This window comes from Poeciliopsis prolifica, unplaced genomic scaffold (assembly GCF_027474105.1).
Source record: "Poeciliopsis prolifica strain line A6 unplaced genomic scaffold, Auburn_PproV2 SCAFFOLD085, whole genome shotgun sequence".
Lineage (NCBI taxonomy): Eukaryota > Metazoa > Chordata > Actinopteri > Cyprinodontiformes > Poeciliidae > Poeciliopsis > Poeciliopsis prolifica.
The window spans coordinates 666183-686366 of NW_026562460.1; the positions used below are offsets into that span (position 1 = coordinate 666183).

Genomic DNA, 20184 nt, shown 5'->3' on the forward strand with positions numbered 1-20184 from the left:
CCCTGGCGGACAGCAGAGGGAGGTTGGACCGGGAACAATAGAGAGGAACGAAGCCAGCCTTGAAACAGCAACAAACCGAGAGGGCGACGGAAAGAAAGGAGCCCAGAGGGGCTGATGGAGGGAGAGGTGCACACGGAGGACATGTGAAGAACACAAAGGTCGGGGCTTCGCTTTCTCTCTTTATTATCGGTGGATCGGATTAAACCGGATTCCGGCATGAACCCCGCAGAAGCGGCCGAGGAGGCGCCCAGTGACCCCGACACCGATGCCTTCTACAAAACAGGTAAGGAGAACGGCTGCGGATCATCCGCAATCTGCAACAACAAAAGCATCAGATCGGGCTGGTTTTACCAGAAGCTCCTGGAGGAGCGTCTGGAGCCGGACCGGAGCCGGACCGGAGCCGGACCGGAGCCGGACCGGAGCCGGAGCCTGGGCAGGGGCTCCGGGATGCAGAGGGGAGCGGAGAGCCGCTCCGGGCACCGGTGGAGGAGATCAGCCCTCCACACACAAACACACAATCCTGATTCACAACGCTTACACACATGTAAACCTGGAGGTGTGTGTTTGGTTCTGTGTTGGTGAGAGCTGATGCTGCTGATGGTCTCTGCTGGAGGAACTGGAATCATGGAGGAGTGACATCACAGAAGCAGCTGAAAATGTCAGGAAATACAGTCCAACATGCAGCTTCAATCTTCTCTCTGTTGTGTGTGCTTGTGTATGAGAGAGAGAGAGAGGTGTGTGTGTGTTTATATTCTGTTCTTCAAGAAATAGAACACACATGATGTCTGATTTTACCAATCTGACATCAGACTGTTCCAGGGAGGATGAGGAGGAGGAGGAAGAAGAGGGTGTGTGATGATGGAGGCAGTGAGATGAATCCTCTCTGGTCCTGATAACTTGGGTCGTCAGTAGGTTCCTCCTCCTTCCTGCTGCTTTTTGTGTCCAAAGGTGTGGAAAAGGAGAGAAGCTGGGGGGTGAGGGTGGTGCTGCAGGAGAAGCTGCTACCACATGATGTCTTGTGGCTCCGCAGCCAGACTCAGATAAATCATTTAGCAGAGAATCCATTTCATTGATTGAGTCCGTCAGAAAGCAGATTTTCAGAGTTCTCTCTGTTCCACTTGCTTCCAAAAAAGCTGCTCGTTTTCACGTGAGATTCTTTTCCCACCTTCAAATTCAGTGATAAATAATTAATGATGAGGGAACAATGTTGTAAAAGACAAATTTCAGTGAAACAGGCAGAGGGTGTTGATGAGTTCAGGTGATGGGATTATGCACAGCAGTAAGGGAGCGTGACACACCCTGAACCTGCTGAGAAGCTCCTGATGAGGAGAGGTGTCTGCAGAGCTGTCTGAGTGAACACAGCAGAAATGTAAGCTTGTCTCTCTCTTTTCGCTCCTTCACGGTTGTTGTCTGTCAGCTGGCCCGCTTCATACAGACAGACAGACAGATATGAAGTCTGTTGGTTGACTCACATGTAGGCTGAGAAAATTGAGTTGTGCTCAAAGGTGAACTCAGTGAGCTTCTGAAGAACTGGTGCTGTTTGGCATTCACAGTTTTATGTCTATATAATAATAATACATACAATTTTCATAGCTCTTTTTCAGACTCTAAGAGAAGTTTTACAAGATATTTTTTCTATGTACATGCACAATAGATAAAAGGAAGATTATCATTTTGATTTCAAGCAGAATTTATCTCTCATCCAGCAGCAGAACGTTTTGAACTGGGTATTTAGATGACGCTGTGCTTGTAACACAGCATCTACTTTGAGTTATTTTTTTCTCTTGGCTTTGTTTGTTTTCTTATATCTTATCTTTGCATTTTATTCTTTGAGTTAATTCCTCTATACTAATCATTTGTGTTTTGGATTTATTCAGTTAGATTAACATTTAACATTAATGTATTTATTTATGCTGCCATTCAGGTTTACTTTCCCCTTCATTCTATTCTGCTCCACATCTCAGCTGTTAATAATCTCATTTTCTTCTACCTGCTCATTCCCCAGCTGCATACATGTACTTAGTGTTCCTGGTTCCTTGGTCATTTCCACTTCATCCTCAGTATACTAAGATCTCCAGTCTCATCATTTCCCACTAGCTCCTTGCATTGATCTCAGATTTTCTCTGCTGCAGCTTCTCCTTTCTGTATGTATAAGCTCATGTTTTGTCTTCTAATACACTTCAGTAAACTCTCCACATGGGGTTCTGATGATCTAATACTTTATATCGATACAAACAGTGATCAAACTTACTTGTAAAGATAGTTATCAAAACATGAGATAACTAATGTTATTAGCTGTGGACACCACAGCTACTTTGGACATTCCTCTGAAATGTCTCCAGTACCAGATCCAAGTGTCCTTTTTGCCCCACAGTCAGCTGACAGTCCTTAAAATAAAAATGGGAGCTTATAGGAGGGAGATGGGATAATGTTTATCCACCAGCATCACATCTGTTATCTCGAAGCAAAAAGGACTTAGCGATTTAACACAAAGCAAAGACAGAAGCAGAGGCCCAGTCTGAAGGTGCCAACAGAGCGGAACCACCAGATGATTCTCCTGTAACAACCTAATCCATGAAATGCATTAATCAGCAGAATCTGATGCAGGGCGAAGCATGCTTAGGATGGCACACAAAGGCTTTTTCTGAAGTTAAAGCACTAAAGACATTTGGACAGTCTGCCTGAGAAGCATGACTCAGAAATTGGCTAGAAATAGAAGAAACTACTAACAAGTTTTATCAAGGTGCCATTGAATCAATTTAAATTTTTTTGTTTTTGTTTTTCTCCTTTTCTTTTACTTTTCTTAGTTCCATTTTTTTCATTCTAACTGTATTTATTATCCCAAAAAGTGTGTTATTATCCACAACAAATAAATAAAGTCTATTCATTGTGTGTAAAATATACACAATGAATATTGTGTATATTTTTTGTGATTTGAAATGTGTGCGTTTCAAATCTGAAACGCACACATTTCAGATTTGAAAAGAAGAAAATTTTCCTCTCATAACACAAAGATATTTAATGTTTTGTTGGAATGGTGGCGATGGTGGTAAGAGTTGGTCCCACTGGTTCGATTCCCGCTCTTTGGGCAGTTCACCTCACTGACCCCGCCTGCTCATTGTTGTCAGAGCAGTAGTATTTACTGTCAGTGTGTGAATGAATGAATAACTGAATGTAGTATGAAGTGGTTTGGGGTAATCTGGACTTGATAAAGTGCTGTACAAGTACAGACCATTTACCATCCATAAGCACCTGAATGCTGCTGCTGCTCCCTCTTTAATAACTAGCTTGTATTTTTGCTCTCCCATTTGTCTGATAACTTTGTAATGCGTCTTTTCATTTTTCCCCGGGCCATCAGACTGCTTAACGCCACATAACACCCCTCCACACACACACACACACACACTCACACACACTCACAAACCAAACCAGCCCCCCATGGACATGGTCAATACACACACTTTAGTTTAGTTTTGTTTACAACACTGAACTTGTGTATTCTATGGCACTTGTATTTGTTTATTGTGTAGTTTAAGGTTTTAGCTCTGCTACACTGGTAGCCAAGTAACGACATTCTGTTGTCAAGATTCACCTTGTGTTTTTTTTGTACAATGACAATAAAGGAAGTCTAAGTCTCCTCATGTATCTTAATATCCATTCTAATTAGATACTTCAAGTATTTGCTAAATATAAGTTACCTCTGAATTGGTTCAGCCAAACTCATCTTGTGTGTCACAGTTTGATTTGGAAATAAAAGTCCCTCCACTGTGTTAGTATAAAACCATGAGGAGGTAAAGTAAAAATGAATCTGAACCTCAGTTAGTTAGATCTTAATACTGTCTGAATCACACATTGTCTATCAGCTGAAAATACAAGAAAATATTGCACAGCATGGCACTACTCAGGTGATGTCTGTTAGTCTATTAGACTGTCTGTTGTGAGAAGCTTCCATTTACAGAAACGTCACCCGATTGATTATCTCCTTTCTCACCTGAGCTGTAAACTCAAACTCATTTATTAAACTGTGTATATCCCAGATGGTGTAAAAACTTAAGTCCTGAATAATTTTTTAAAATCACAGTGTGTGTGTGACTAGTCAGACAAATTCTTGCACTGGCATTTTGCAGAAAATAAAACCTGAATTCAGAAAATTCATACTGTCATCAGCAACTTATTCAGTTGCCAGTGAAATACAGGCTCTATGTCAAAGAAAGGTCATGTTGGTATTAAGTGTAACTACTGAACAAATAACAGCAGGAAAACGCCATCACTGATATCTGAAAACCCAGCCTTTTCCCAGGAAGCGCTTAGTCTCATGCTAATCAGTCGCATGTAAATAGTGTTCCAAATAATCAGGAGGAAACAGGAAGTGACATCAATGCATGGATTCTACGATGCGAGCAATCAGAGAGTATTAATCAGAGCAGCTGTCTGTCAGTAGCTGCTGCTTTTGTTTCGCTCCCAGAAACCTGAATTCTTATTCTGTGAACAAAACAGCAGAAATCAGTAGAGCAATTGTGGTGTTTGTTAAAAGCAGACAGGCATGCTGGGAGATTCAGACTACTTTTTCAGCTAGTGGTGTTACAGCTGCAATGCTAAACATGTCAGCGTCTTGCTGACTGCTGTCAACCTCCTCTCTGTAGGATCCAGCCGGAGAAACCGCCGTTTCCCGCTTCGCTCGGTCTGTGCACCATGTGTGTTCCTTTTATTCCAACAGTAAATGGTGAATTGACACTAGCTGAGTGTACAAGTGGGTAATTAGGCATAATTTTCATGACTAATCTGCAAAAAGTCATGAGTAATATCTGTTGCCATGGGGATGATTAGTAGAGAAAAATGGTGGCAGCTCCAGCAGCTACTCAGTCAGTTTTACTCTACTGAAAGTCGAAGATATCATCTTGATGCTTGGAGCTGCATGCAGAGAAAGAGGACTGGGCTGAAAGTTTCTCAACGCAAACTGAGCATCTTGACTGTGACATGAATACATACCATGCAGATGGCTTTTTAAATGCTTTTAAAAAACCTTAACAACTCCTGTAGTTAAAATGCAGATTTGATTACACAGCTGTACAAACTACAGACAGTGTTTAGAACTGGTAATTAAAAGAAAATGTCGTTACGTCCAGTGACTGCAGGCGACTGAGGATGGCAAGCTGGTGAAGATGGTTTGGATGGACAGAAAATTACAGCTGCTTCAGAAAATTGCTCTGTTGCCTGCAGGAGGCATAACGGGTGGAGAGGGTTTCTTATGCAATGCAAGCTTTTGTTCTGTTGCTTGGTGATATTTTCTTAGCTCCAATACTACTAGATTTAGGAAAACAACAGATTCGGTCTTTCCAGACAAACTCACTTCTCAGTAAAGCCTTAGTAAAGATACCCATCGTAAAGATAAGATAAGCATCAGGCTTTTTTAACTGACCTGTGTATAATTCAGAGCTGCTAACTAATGACTTATTAAAAATTACGTATTACTCGAACTATATTGTAATATGTCACAGTATATTAATCCCCCAAAATATTTTCCAATATATTATATATTGTAAATAAATGAAATTATATATTGATGGTACATATATTATACAATATATTAATGTAATATATTGAAACATATAGGAAAATATGTTTATGTTTGGCTATATGGAGGTGGCTAGTAAATGGTAGTGTACGTCATATGGGTGTTTTTCTCAGTAAACAAACTGTTGAGTCAAATTAAAATTGAAATGTTTAGATATGAGTTTGGTTCAGTGTCCCAGATCTAATTCTTAAAAGAAAAAAACTTTTAAGGCTTTTCATAGAAACATGTTTTAATGAGTAACTCTACTTAAAATTCCCCATGAATATTGATTTATTGTAGTGCCTCTCATCACAAGGTATGCATTATTTAAATTATAACTTGTTAAGTGGCTTTATTTTTAAACTTTTTTTGGTTTTCCATGTCCTGGATGGATGACAACAGACAAGTAGACAGAAAAAAAAGAACTTAAAAGTAATGTTCATAGCGTCAGGGTTTTAATAGAAAAATATTCAGATTTTATTTCATGACTTCATAGGCTGTACATTGAAGATGGCAAGGAATACAGGCAAAAAACATATTTTCAGCATGTTCAGGCATTGACTTGTAGCATCTTTACAGCAGAGTTATACACCAACATTATGAAGCTGACTAAAAAAACAAACAAAAACAAAAAAAAACCCTGCTTATTCTGATCCTGACTGACCTGTTCTGCCAAAATCCTCTGTTCTGTAAGGTTCTTCTCTTCTAACAGCGGTTTCTGATTAGCTCTCTCATTAGAAAACTTACACCGTATGAAAAAAAGTTAGCTAAGCTCAAAAAAATTATAATCAGTTGTTATTTCAGGCAATTTAGTTATGTCAAGAAATTCCACTTGTCATTATTTTCTTTCATTCTTACCTGTCAAAGGTAATGTCCATGCAGCACATGAATTATCACGCTCCGATCATTCCTCTGCCAAATTCAAGATGGTGGTGACATAATGCAAAACTCAATGTTTAGTGAGCCATCTACATGCACATTTGATGCAGGTACAGATAAATGTTGACATTCATTTCTCACTGATGAGAGGAATTAAAAAAAGGATGCAGACAAATTACAAGCTTCATAAAATGCAAAGTGTACTGTACAACACAGCATTCACCTTTTATCAGTCATGTTTTTGCTTTTAATTGAACTTAACAGTGAATAGGATTAGAAATATCCAGTCACTAAAAAAAATGGCATCAGCCAAAATACAATTTTTATGAAGATCGGTAATCGACCAGAAAACTGGAATTGGTGCAGCCCTACTTGGTAGTTCTGTTGCCTCACACCAAGAGAGTTGTGGATTCAAATCCCAGCTTGGGGTCTTTCTGCATGCTGTTTGCACGTTCTCCCTGTCAGGGACCTCGGGGTTGGGATAATTGATCTGTTTAAATTGTCTTTAGGTGTAAGTGTGTATCTGTGCTGGACTTGTGACCTGTCCAGGGAGTGACCTGCTTCTCTCCAACCACTACTGGAAATAATCACCAGCTCCATCGTGACCCTGCAAGGATAAGCATGTATAGACAATAGATGGATATATGTAAGGTTTGATTGTTTTGATTTTGGCTTATTCTGAGTTTTCTTTCTAGGGAATATAACACATTGAAACTCATTTGTGTAAACTGGAATTCAGAGGTTGAAATGTCACAAACAATGACCAGAAAAGAAGACCATTAGTTTTTATTTATTGTGCTTTAAAGCAATAAAAGAATAGGAAGAAAATTGATTTTTGTAGTATTTGGAGTACATATCAGAGATAATAAATGCAAAGATTGATTAAACCGGATACAAAACCCGGATAGTGGAAGCAAAATGTCAGTATTGCTGTCGAAGCTCATTTCTGCAAAAAGCATGGCTAAGTCTTTTGACCAACCACACATTTTGCAAAGATCTGTGCAAAATGTGCTTCTTTGACCTGAGCCTGGTGTCGAGAAGCAGAGGAGGCGCTTCCCTGCGAACAAGATGACACAATTTTCACCACGCGGCCCCATCTATAAGGGCCGGTTTTGATGCTTCAGATGGAATATGTAATTCCAGTTTTTTTTTCTCCAAAGATTTTTGTTGGCTATGGTGGCCCATAATTTTTGGAAGTCGGCTGACAGGAAAGAGGGGACGGACAGAGCGAGGAAGACATGTGGCAAATGTCGCCGGCCCCGGGAGTCGAACACGCGACAAAGGCCTGAATACGTAGGTTGTTCTAACCCCATACGCCACCACAGCACGCCGTGATCCCAGTTCTTAAACCTCCACAGAACATCTACTGGGTTATTGGGATATCCATCTCATTGTTTGGCCAAATCCTCTCGTATGAAACACAGTATCTTACCCTGGACTCAGATAAAGTGCTGTTTGTTGAGGTTTGGCTTCTAGGTCGAAGAGACAAACAGGGTAGAAGGAAACCCCCACATGCAGAGTCTTGACCAGTGCCTTGTCCTGATCAGGATCTCCTCTGCAGTTTCTCTGGCTCATCAGGAGAACCATGGAGCTGCTGACATGAGCTGGGAGTGAGTACTGCTCCTTTAAATGAAACATCAGACCTGAGTCATGTTGAAGAAACTTGGATGGAGGAGCTCCGAATCTAATATAGAAGGGTGTATGTAGGCGTCTGTGTGTGTGTGTCATCAGAAACAATAGGTTGCTGATTCTGCAGAGGGAGGCAGGGATTCCCTCTTTGCTTCCTTCCCCCTCTTTGTCTCACTCGGACTGAAGGCCAATCGCAGATGGGTATGAAGAATACACCCATCACACTCACACACATGTACGTTTGTGTGTGCTAGCAGCAGAAAGAGGGAGAGAGAAGCATCTTAAGTGGATTAGGTCTCATTACCCACTAGGGGACAGACAAGAGCGACAGCTGGAGATGGAGAGAGTGTTAAATAGATAAATACAAAGGATTTCCTCTCCTGCGTTTTGTGTCCTCTCTCTCTGACATTAAACAGCTGGGTGGTGTTTTACAGTGTATAGTTCCTGCACGTTTATTTCAGTTTAATCAATTCCATACATTAGAGATGTGTGGAATTGTGTGTGATACCAGCTGATTGGTGTGAGGTGATAAGCCTTGATGTTATTAATGACTGTGTGCAGGTGTTGGCAGTTTGTCAGTGTCTGCTTCAGTGAGGAGGAAGCAGGAAGCTTTTAGTCAGCCTGACAGCAGCACTAACTGGCCACAGAGACACACATCAGTTTTCAGTCCAACAGCTGCTGGAAATATGAGAAATACACAATCTTATAGAAAACAAAAAAATAAATAAATTCCTGGGAACTTTAAACCTGGACAGATAAATCTGGTTAAACAAACCAATATGAGTTTTTGTGATCATTTGATTTTTATAACATGTTTTAATAATGATGTGTTCCCTTTAAATGATACCTGTCAAGTTTTGGATTTGAATTTCTAGAATACGGGGTGAAATACAGGTGACAGTTTGATGAAAGCGAAATAAACAAAAAGAGAAATGATTGAAACCCACATGAATAGAAATTCACTGCCAATAACAAACAGCTTACATAGACCCTTACAACCACAACAGCCTGGCTCCTCCTCCTCATGCTTCTCACCAGCTGGGTCACACACTGCTGTGGGACAATGTCTCATTCTTTATCAGCCATTATTCTTTATAAACTGCCAAATCCTAGACATATGGAGTCAGGTGGTATACTCTGTTGGCAATGCAGCCAACAGAATTGAAGCATAACATTTTGTCATAATTCCATAGATTATGAAAAAAGTGTATTTACTGTCCATTAATATGTAGATTAATATATAAAACTTAAATAGAGAAATAGCTGGGTGTCATCAACATCAAAATGAAAAGAAATCCTATAGATTTAGGTAACATTTCTTAGTGGAAGTATATAAAAGGACAAGAGGACTGAGCTCAAAGGAGTGAGGCTGAGAAATGAAGATGTTCAGTTAGGGGAGATGAGGTGAACAGGAGAACTTTAAGATGTTTTTCTGGAGGACTTTAGAATGAATGGTGTTCAAGCCCAAATTTGCCCATATCAGTTCTGAATCACCATCAGAGTTTAGAGGAAACAACAACTCATTTCTCAGTTTCAGCAAGGTACCCCCCACAAAAAAACAACAAAAAAATGGCTAAAAATATTTCAGGAACATGTTGGGCATGTAAAAATTTTTGCAGTAACCTTCTGTCTATAAAGGAGGAGCAGCTGGATGGCTGCAGGCTTGAAGCATAAGAATTTGTGATGATTTGAATCATGGTACAACTATTTTAAATGCATCTTTCATGAGTAGGAGCATAATCTTGGAGAGAAGATGGAAGGTATTTAAAACTGAAGAAGGAACACAGCAAATCGGACTTCTTGTAGAAGTTAAGATCCTTCAAGCTTTTCAGCAAGATGCCGCAGATCTTTTATCAGTCTGTTGCTTCACTGCTGTCCACTGTTGGGGCAGCAGCATCAGAACCAGGGACATAAAAAAGCTCAACAACCTGATTAAGAATGCTGGTTCTGTTCTGATTCTGTTTTCCCTGGTAGCAGAACTAGATACAGCCCATATCTAGTCTGTATCTATAAACAGATGATTTGACTAGTCTGTATCTAGACTAGTCAAATTTGTATCTACAGATACATCATCTGTTAGATACAGATGATGCAACAAAAGATTCTTTATATGATCAAGAAAATTATGGACAACCCTTTTCATCCTCTTCATGCAACACCTTCATGAGACTTGAAGAGAAATGGAGCATCTTCAGTGAGAGGTTTCTTCAAATTCACTGTAATACAGACTGCTACAGGAGATCTTTCCTGCCAACAGCTTTCACCATCTACAATAACTGAAGAATTTGAACTAAATGAATCACAGCAACTTTAAATTTTCCTCTGACATCAAACAAATATTTTTGAATGTATATTTGAAGCTAAGTTTAACAACTAAGGTGGATTTGTTTTACGTCAGATAAAGTTTGCTTTAAAGTTTACTTTTATGACTGCGGGACTGTTTAAATTTACAGATGTTGCCTCCTTTATTAACATAAAAATCACTTGTTTTTGATATCACATTTTTTCTTGATTTAGAGATGAGAGTAAAGAACATTTGTTACAACATGATATTTTTTTGTCCTGATTTAAGTGATTTTTTTAAAGGGGTCTATAAAGTACAGAAGCAGGCTGAAAACTTGCTGAGATCTTCTCAAGAACAGAGATGAGGCTACATGTTTGCTCTTGATGTTTGTCAGTGTACTTACAGCTGCTAGCTCATATTCCAGAATACGGACTGCAGCTGCTACAAAATATGAGAGGATATTAGAAATTTGGCAATGAATACCTGCCAAGTAAAGAGAAAAAAAAAGAAAGTGCAGTTCAACAGTGTTTTATGTGTATGTTTTATCTTGGGACATAATAAAAAAAACTCTTGTCTTTAAGAATTTGTAAGATTATTTTTAAACAAAATTTCAAAAGTTCATTCAAAATAAATTAATTGATTCAAAATTTAGGACAAACTGCACAAACTCTGTTTGGAGAAAACCTGCTTATCAAAAAACCTAAGCATATAGCAAGATGTTTATTAAATGTTGAATTATGGTCAGAAAGGCTCATTTATGGTTAAGGTCAATTTGATGGTGGATCAACCATCAAACAATCATCAATTCTAGCCAGTTAACTAATGTTAAAAGATGTCATTGAATCAATGTTGTTTTATGGTTGAATTATAATTATTGAACAAATGACCCAGTGTTTTTCAGCCTTGGTCCTCCAGTCACACTGCCCTGCAAGTTTTAGGCATTCTCCTCATTGATCAATATTAGCCCCAAATTAATGTGGCATCTTTGCTCACGATGAATGTAAGTAAACTCATGCTGAACTGGACATGAATAATAAGTAGTATACTTTCATTAGTTTGGTTTTCATGTTTGCTTTCTTTGTTCAACCCATAGTTAAATGGATAAAATCTTGATGTCACATTCCTACGGTCCATGCTTGACATGTTTATTAGGGTCCTACTGGAAATCAACAGTGTGCTTGGCTCTCAGCAATTATTCATCATTCTCACAGGCAGGGTGTGAGTGTTTGCTGTGAAGAGGTGGCTCCCCTGTGGCTGGCTGAGCTGTCAGAGAGCCGATAATGATGCTGAGAGCCACTCAGAGCCGTACTTCCTTTATCTCTGATTCATTCTTTTGTCTCAGTGGCTTTAAAGCAGGACAATGTCTCAATAACTTGATGTTATCACACCTGCGGTTTGCTGTTGCTGCTGCTAATTGATCAGATGATTGGAAGATAATGACTAGTTAGATTATTGATTAATCCTTTATTATGGATAATGGTCTTAACTGTGACAATGCTGCTTGTCTTTATTCCCTGTTTTTGTTTGAGTCAGAGAAGCTTGTGTGAAGGATGCCTGGATGAGGTTTGTGCTAATGGTTCAATCTAAAAACAGCAGACTGTACAGAGGTTGTGGCTCCTCAGCTATGACCTGCTGATGGCTTCAGTTGGATAATTTGTAAATTGAGTTTGAACTGATTTACGCACTTCTCTTGCTGACATGTGAGTTGTCAGTAATTAGCCTCTTATTCTGTACTACACAGCAGTAAAACACTTTATTGCCTTCTCTTAGTAAACAAGGAAACCGCTTCGTGTTTATGTGCATGTCTGCCAAAAGCACAGAACGTATGAGGTTTAAGAAGAGCATGTGTTCTCAGCCAAATGTGATCACAACAGAAAGAAGCAGGAAGGGACTTGCTTGTTAGGCCAGTTCAGATTGGTTTTACTGGAGCAGCCAAAGACTATTTAACAGATGTGAAATCTCTAATGACTGGTCCTGTGACATATTTGTGGCCAGCTTCTAGAGTTTATGTTCCTTATAAAGAAAAACAAACACAAAACTATGTTAGTTTGTCATATGTTCATAATGACGAGCAGCTGCTAGCTTTAAAAACCTGAAATATCTGAGCAGTTTCAGCCTTTAGCTGCCTCATGTGTTCACACAGGGCTGTACATGTGAAGTCTACGTGATGCAGATCACTGTGACTGATGCAGGAAGTATCTCAACAGAATGCTTGAGGCCGCATGGCTCTCCCTCTCTTTATATTTTGTTTCTTTCATTTTAAAAAGCAATAGGGTTATGATTAGTTACATAGATTCGTAGTTAAAACTCTTTATGATAGAATCCCCAAGCATGGATACTAAAGTTTGTACAAAGATAGTTTGATGAAATGTTATATGAGGGAGAACTTCTCTGTATATTAAATTAGAAGCCTGATTTCAATTTTATTATATTATATAATATCAAAAGTGACATTGTACATGCAGCACATAAGCCATCACGCATAATTCCAGAATGATGCAGTCTCATCATTCTTATTACTTTCAAAATTACTAAAATTCTTGATGTCTTTAGTCATTTTCACACCTGATAGTTAGTTGACTTGTTTCAGAGTTCATTTTTGTCTTTGGCAAATTTATCAAACAAATCCTCTTCAACACTATCATATTAAATATTGTCATATGAAACAAACATAAATAATTTAAGTTTGACAAAGTTGACTTGATTACATTTAAAAAATTAACTAAATTTTTTTTTAAGTAGGAGCTCCATTCTCTTTTTTCAGAGTAGTGCTAATTATGCGCACCATTTTGATTGTATTTACCCATAATGCACTACACTATAGTATGTTTATTGTTTTTGGAATGGCCTCTGGTCTTCTTGGCGTTCACATATGCATTCAAACTGCACCACAGTTGACTTCAACCAAACCAAGACCATGGTTTTTAGGCTGAGCAGAGTTCGCCTTTTTGGTCAACATCAGATGTTGGTACAGATTTGTTGGCTATACATCCATGACGTTCGTCTTCTGTCCAACCACATCCAAGAGGTCCTCTATAGGACTGTGGAGGCCACTGGAGTGCAGGGAACTCATTGTTATTTTCAAGAAACCAGTTGAAGATGATCTGAGCTTTAGTCATAAACTATTGCTTGAAATAGCCATCAGAAGTTGCCAGTGTTACCATAATGGGGTGGACATTGTCATCAACAATGTGGGATTATGTCATGATTAAAACTTATATTAAGAGGCATAAACGATGCCGCCTTTGTATAAAACCACCACTCCCAGCCTTAAGGGTTTATACTGTGCAAGGCAGGATGGATCTATACTTTTGTTGTTCCTATCAGAGTTCTCATGTACAAAGGGGGTATCCACATAAAAAGCTGTAATCTTTGACTGCCCAACTGCTCAGAAATTTTCAGCCTCATCAAACATAGAAGTGTCACTTCCATTTTAGGTTTAAGCATACAGCATGCTGATGTGAGTGAGACATGTACATAGTACTGCATGAGATTTTTCATGAGCGCTGTCAATCCAGGTACATTGGTAAATGTGTGCATTTTTATATGGTGGGCTTTTATGAATATGTCCAAAAGATCTGTGGCAGTCTGGCATTTGTGGTAACAAAATTGTGTATGTTCAATATGCACTAAGATGGTTGTGGAGTGTTCTTTTCCTTTGATATCGTATTTTAGAGAAAACAGCATTCAGATATGAGGCAGAATACAACTTTCAGAAGTTATTGATCACTGCTTGTGAGTCAAAGAGGGAGATGTGAAGCAGTTTAAATAAGCAGCCTATCTTCATGAAGCTGATTTTTCTCCTCATTTGAAGTTCTTACATTAGTCAAGTCAAAATACCTTGAGGCTCGACTGACTCAGTCTGTTTTAATGACTGATCTGTTCTCAAACTCATCTGTCCAGCTTGTTGAATGTTTATTTGTTCAACAGGCTGTTTTTTCTTGTTTCTGACTGCTTGTTGCCCTTCATTTAGCTCAAGTTGAGCTTAAAGCTTTGAATCTCTCAGACATATGAAGATTTAGTGTGTGGTTTGGCTTGAGTCACTGCGTGCGTGTATTTGTGCATGCGTGCGTGTAGAAGAGTGTGTGTCAGAGTTGAAAAACACTCCAGTCCAACCACAAGTGGTTCTTTGCAAGAGACTAAGCCTACTATAATGTGTGCAGTCTGAACCTGAATTTCATTCATTTTCATAGTTGTGTTCATAGTTTCCTTGCAGACTGGATGTATCCTGCAGCTGGAACTCATTCTTTACACCCTTCTTTTTACTCTGTCTTTCCTCCATTCCTGTTGTTGGATCGTGTTCATTTGCATCTTTTCCTTGATCTCTAGTTTGGCCTCCACCTTCTGGCATCTGCTTAATGTGAATTACTTTGGAAAGAGCACTAATTAAACCTTATTCATCATCTAAGGAGGCTGCACTCCCCAAACACGCACGCACACGCAAGCACACACACACGCACGCATACAGGGGGAACATTTGTGTGAGACTGTAATTGAGAGAACAGAACCTGGCTTACTGTGGAGTATTTATAAAACAGAGGGAATGAAGAGGAACCATTAATCTCTAATATTCATCCCCTTAGGATACGAGTATCATCTGATCTTCTGGGCTTTACATCTGCTATCAGAGAGGAAAGCCTCACTGTTCTGTGGCTTTTGATGCGCTTCCCAAAGGGAGTAAAAAAAACATTCGTTTGTCACCAGAAAGGCTTGTGTATATCGTTCTGCTTGTTGGCTATACCTGATGCTGCACTCAGTGTTGCTAAAATGTATTTTATTTTGCCCTTAAATGATCTCAAAGGCAATATAACATTTTTTTTCATTATTATTTGTTTGGCAAATATACTTTGGTTTTGTAATGTCGCTCCTGTGACTTTTCACTTCAAAGGCAGAAATCCGAAGTGTTTGAAAAGAAATCAGTGCAGGTGAAGATTACAGAAAAAGGAGAGGAAATGCAGCAACAGCAGCGTCCCCTAGAGACGAAGAGACTGAACTAAAGTTGATACAGAACATGATGGCACCGATGGTATTCTAAAAAGGTTGAGCATGAAAGGAGGAAAACTTCAAAGAATATTCGGTTAAATATTCGGTAAATATATATATATATATATATATATATATATATATATATATATATATATATGTTTTTTTACTCCCTTTGGGAAGCGCATCAAAGCTGACTGGATAGCTCAATACATAAGGCATCAGTATATCACCCGAGAGGGCAGGGTTCGAATCCAGTCTGGGTCCTTAGGCAAGACCCTTCAAGCTACTGCCTACCTCATACCATGAGAGATACTAAGTTGCATAACATGCCGGCTCAGACGTCGCCCGGCCAAACAAGGTCTGCGTCAGGTGTTGGGGAACCAGAGCACCTTGATGACAAATGGGCTACTGGAACAAGACGGAAATGGGCGAGAGATGAAAATGTGGATCTGTTGGAATGCTACTACTCAAGTAACCCTAGTCAGAGGGGTTACATGCAAAGACTGGGGAAGGAATGGTTACTTCGACATCCCCAGTCAACACTAAGCGCTAAACAACTAGTAGCTCAGTGTTCCAACATCCGCAAACGGCAACTGCTATCACAACTTGAGATTGACGAGATACAACACAAATGCTACGGCAAAAGGGAGGAACCCGGATGTCAGGACTGTGGGGACTTAACTACAAGTCCCCACCCAGTGAGGGGATACACGGCCCCAATGAGCGAAACAGAGCTGAACGAGACAGCTGCTGACCTGAGAGAGAGAATCATGACCCGAATGACAACCAGGCCTCCCCGGCGCCAATTACAACGGCTGAGTGAAGTACCATCTGAAAGTCTCATTGAGAATGTGAATGCAGCATTGAGAATGATCCCTACCAACACCATAACAGAAACCAATGAGCTGATCTACAACTCAGCATCAGTGATCCTTGAGATACTTGGCTATAAGAGCAACCATGAGACCCAATACCCACCATGGAAAAGACGGTTAGAGGCTAAAATCAAGGTAACAAGGAGGGAAGTGAGCCAACTGTCAGAGCTCCACAAGGGTGCAATGAAAAGACCAGTACCCAGAAAGTACAGGCAGATGCCCATACCTGAAGCACTCGAGACTGCCAAACAGAGGCTCCAAGCCTTGTCCATCCGCCTAAAGAGATACACAAGGGAGAATGAATCCAGAAGGATTAACCGGCTCTTCTCCACTCAACCAGCTAAGGTGTACTCTCAATGGCAGGGTAACAATAACAACAGAGCAGACCCACCAAGGCTGGAGACGGAACAATACTGGAAAGGCATATGGGAAAGGGAGGCGTCCCACAACAGCAATGCACAGTGGCTGATCTCTCTACGAGAGGACCACAGCAACCTCCCTGAGCAAGCCCCGGTAACCATCACTGTGACAGATGTCCAAGAAAGAGTCTCAGGTATGAAAAACTGGACAGCACCAGGGCCTGACATGATCCATGCCTACTGGCTAAAGAAACTCACTGCTCTCCATGAGCGAATGGCAGCCCAAATGAACCAGCTGCTACAAAGTGGGACTCACCCTGAATGGTTAACTGAAGGGCGGACAATCCTAATCCAGAAGGATCCATCAAAGGGTCCAGTCCCACCCAACTACCGACCAATAACCTGCCTCTCCACAACCTGGAAGCTCATGTCAGGCATCATAGCGGCCAAGATAAGCAAACACATGGATAAACACATGAGCACGGCACAGAAGGGTATCGGTGTAAATACCAGAGGAGCCAAACACCAACTCCTCGTAGACCGCACAGTTGCCCGAGACTGCAAAACCCGACACACCAACCTGTGCATGGCTTGGATTGATTACAAGAAAGCCTATGACTCAATGCCGCATACTTGGATCATTGAATGCTTAGAGATGTATAACATCAACAGGACTCTGAGAGCCTTCATTGCAAACTCGATGAGGCTGTGGAAAACCACCCTTGAAGCCAACTGCAAACCACTTGCACAAGTGTCCATCAAATGTGGCATATACCAAGGAGATGCTCTGTCCCCGCTACTGTTCTGCATAGGCCTGAACCCCCTCAGCCAAGTTATCAACAAGACTGGCTACGGATACAGACTCAAAAATGGGGCCAATATCAGTCACCTACTCTACATGGATGACATCAAGCTGTACGCCAAGTGTGAGCGAGACATCGACTCACTGATCCACACCACCAGGATCTACAGCACTGACATTGGGATGTCATTCGGACTAGAGAAATGTGGTCGGCTGGTCACAAAGAGGGGGAAGGTCATCCACACAGAAGGGGTCTCACTCCCAGAAGGAACAATAGCAGACATAGAGGACAGTTACAAGTACCTAGGTATACCACAAGCAAATGGCAACCTCGATGAGGTCACAAGGAAAGGAGCCACAGCTAAATACCTCCAACGAATAAGGCAAGTCCTGAGAAGCCAGCTCAATGGCAAGAACAAAATCCGTGCGATAAACAGCTATGCCTTGCCAGTAATCAGATACCCTGCTGGAATAATTAGCTGGCCAAAGGAGGAGATAAAAGCCACAGATATTAAGACCAGAAAGCTACTAACAATGCATGGAGGGTTCCATCCCAAATCCAGCACCCTGAGACTGTACACGAGCCGCAAGGAAGGAGGCAGAGGACTAGTGAGTGTGAGAACCACTGTCCAGGACGAAACAACTAAGATCCATAAATACATCAGGGACAAAGCCTCAACAGACAATGTGCTCAGTGAATGTCTCAGACAACAGGGAACGGAGGTTGAGGTGCCAGAGATACCATCATGGGAGGACAAACCCCTACATGGGATGTACCACCAGCAAATAACCCAAGTGGCTGATATCAGTAAATCCTACCAATGGCTGGAAAAAGCTGGACTCAAGGACAGCACAGAGGCCCTCATCCTGGCAGCCCAGGAACAGGCCCTAAACACCAGAGCAATAGAGGCCCAGATCTACCACACCAGACAAGACCCAAGGTGTAGGTTGTGCAAGGAGGCCCCTGAGACAGTCCAGCACATCACAGCAGGGTGCAAGATACTGGCAGGGAAAGCGTACATGGAGCGACATAACCAAGTGGCAGGCATAGTGTACAGAAACATCTGTGCAGAATATGGACTGGAAACCCCAAGATCAAAGTGGGAAACACCCCCAAAGGTGGTGGAGAATGCCAGAGCTAAGATCCTGTGGGACTTCCAGATCCAGACAGACAAAATGGTAATGGCGAACCAACCAGACATTGTCGTAGTGGATAAACATCAGAGGAAAGCCGTTGTGGTAGATGTAGCAATACCAAGTGATTGCAACATCAGGAAAAAGGAGCACGAGAAACTAGAGAAATACCAGGGCCTCAGGGAGGAACTGGAGAGGGCCTGGAAGGTGAAGACCACAGTGGTGCCTGTGGTCATCGGGGCCCTCGGGGCAGTAACCCCCAAACTGGAGCAGTGGCTACAACAGATCCCAGGAACAACATCAGACATCTCAGTCCAGAAATGTGCAGTCCTTGGCACAGCCAAGATACTGCGCAGAACCCTCAAGCTCCCAGGCCTCTGGTAGAGGACCCGAGCTCAGAGGATAAGAACCACCCGCGGTGGGTGAGAAGGGAATTTTTATTAATTTTATATATATATATAATCTGACTGGATAGCTCAATACATAAGGCATCAGTATATCACCCGAGAGGGCAGGGTTCAAATCCAGTCTGGGTCCTTAAGGCAAGACCCTTCAAGCTACTGCCTACCTCATACCATGAGAGATACTAAGTTGCGTAACATGCCGGCTCAGACGTCGCCCGGCCAAACAAGGTCTGCGTCAGGTGTTGGGGAACCAGAGCACCTTGATGACAAATGGGCTACTGGAACAAGACGGAAATGGGCAAGAGATGAAAATGTGGATCTGTTGGAATGCTACTACTCAAGTAACCCTAGTGAGAGAGGTTACATGCAAAGACTGGGGAAGGAATGGTTACTTCGACATCCCCAGTCAACACTAAGTGCTAAACAACTAGTAGCTCAGTGTTCCAACATCCGCAAACGGCAACTGCTATCACAACTTGAGATTGACGAGATACAACACAAATGCTACGGCAAAAGGGAGGAACCCGGATGTACAAGTCCCCACCCAGTGAGGGGATACACGGCCCCAATGAGCGAAACAGAGCTGAACGAGACAGCTGCTGACCTGAGAGAGAGAATCATGACCCAAATGACAACCAGGCCTCCTCGGCGCCAATTACAACGGCTGAGTGAAGTACCATCAGAAAGTCTCATTGAGAATGTGAATGCAGCATTGAGAACGATCCCTACCAACACCATAACAGAAACCAATGAGCTGATCTACAACTCAGCATCAGTGATCCTTGAGATACTTGGCTATAAGAGCAACCATGAGACCCAATACCCACCATGGAAAAGACGGTTAGAGGCTAAAATCAAGGTAACAAGGAGGGAAGTGAGCCAACTGTCAGAGCTCCACAAGGGTACAATGAAAAGACCAGTACCCAGAAAGTACAGTCAGATGCCCATACCTGAAGCACTTGAAACTGCCAAACAGAGGCTCCAAGCCTTGTCCAGCCGCCTAAAGAGATACACAAGGGAGAATGAATCAAGAAGGATTAACCGGCTCTTCTCCACTCAACCAGCTAAGGTGTACTCTCAATGGCAGGGTAATAACAACAGAGTAGACCCACCAAGGCTGGAGACTGAACAATACTGGAAAGGCATATGGGAAAGGGAGGCGTCCCACAACAGCAATGCACAGTGGCTGATCTCTCTACGAGAGGACCACAGCAACCTCCCTGAGCAAGCCCCGGTAACCATCACTGTGACAGATGTTCAAGAAAGAGTCTCAGGCAT

At 41.5% G+C, this 20184-nt stretch overlaps 1 protein-coding gene across 1 annotated transcript in view; it reads left to right on the top strand.

The window, feature by feature from the left end:
- The window catches only part of kalrna (kalirin RhoGEF kinase a), a 142626-nt gene continuing 122442 nt past the window's right edge, over nucleotides 1–20184 (top strand). The window contains exon 1 of the mRNA XM_055022402.1: nucleotides 1–283. Within this exon, the coding sequence (XP_054878377.1) occupies nucleotides 217–283 (67 nt within the window). The 5' untranslated portion in view covers nucleotides 1–216. The remainder of the gene's footprint in view (nucleotides 284–20184) is intronic.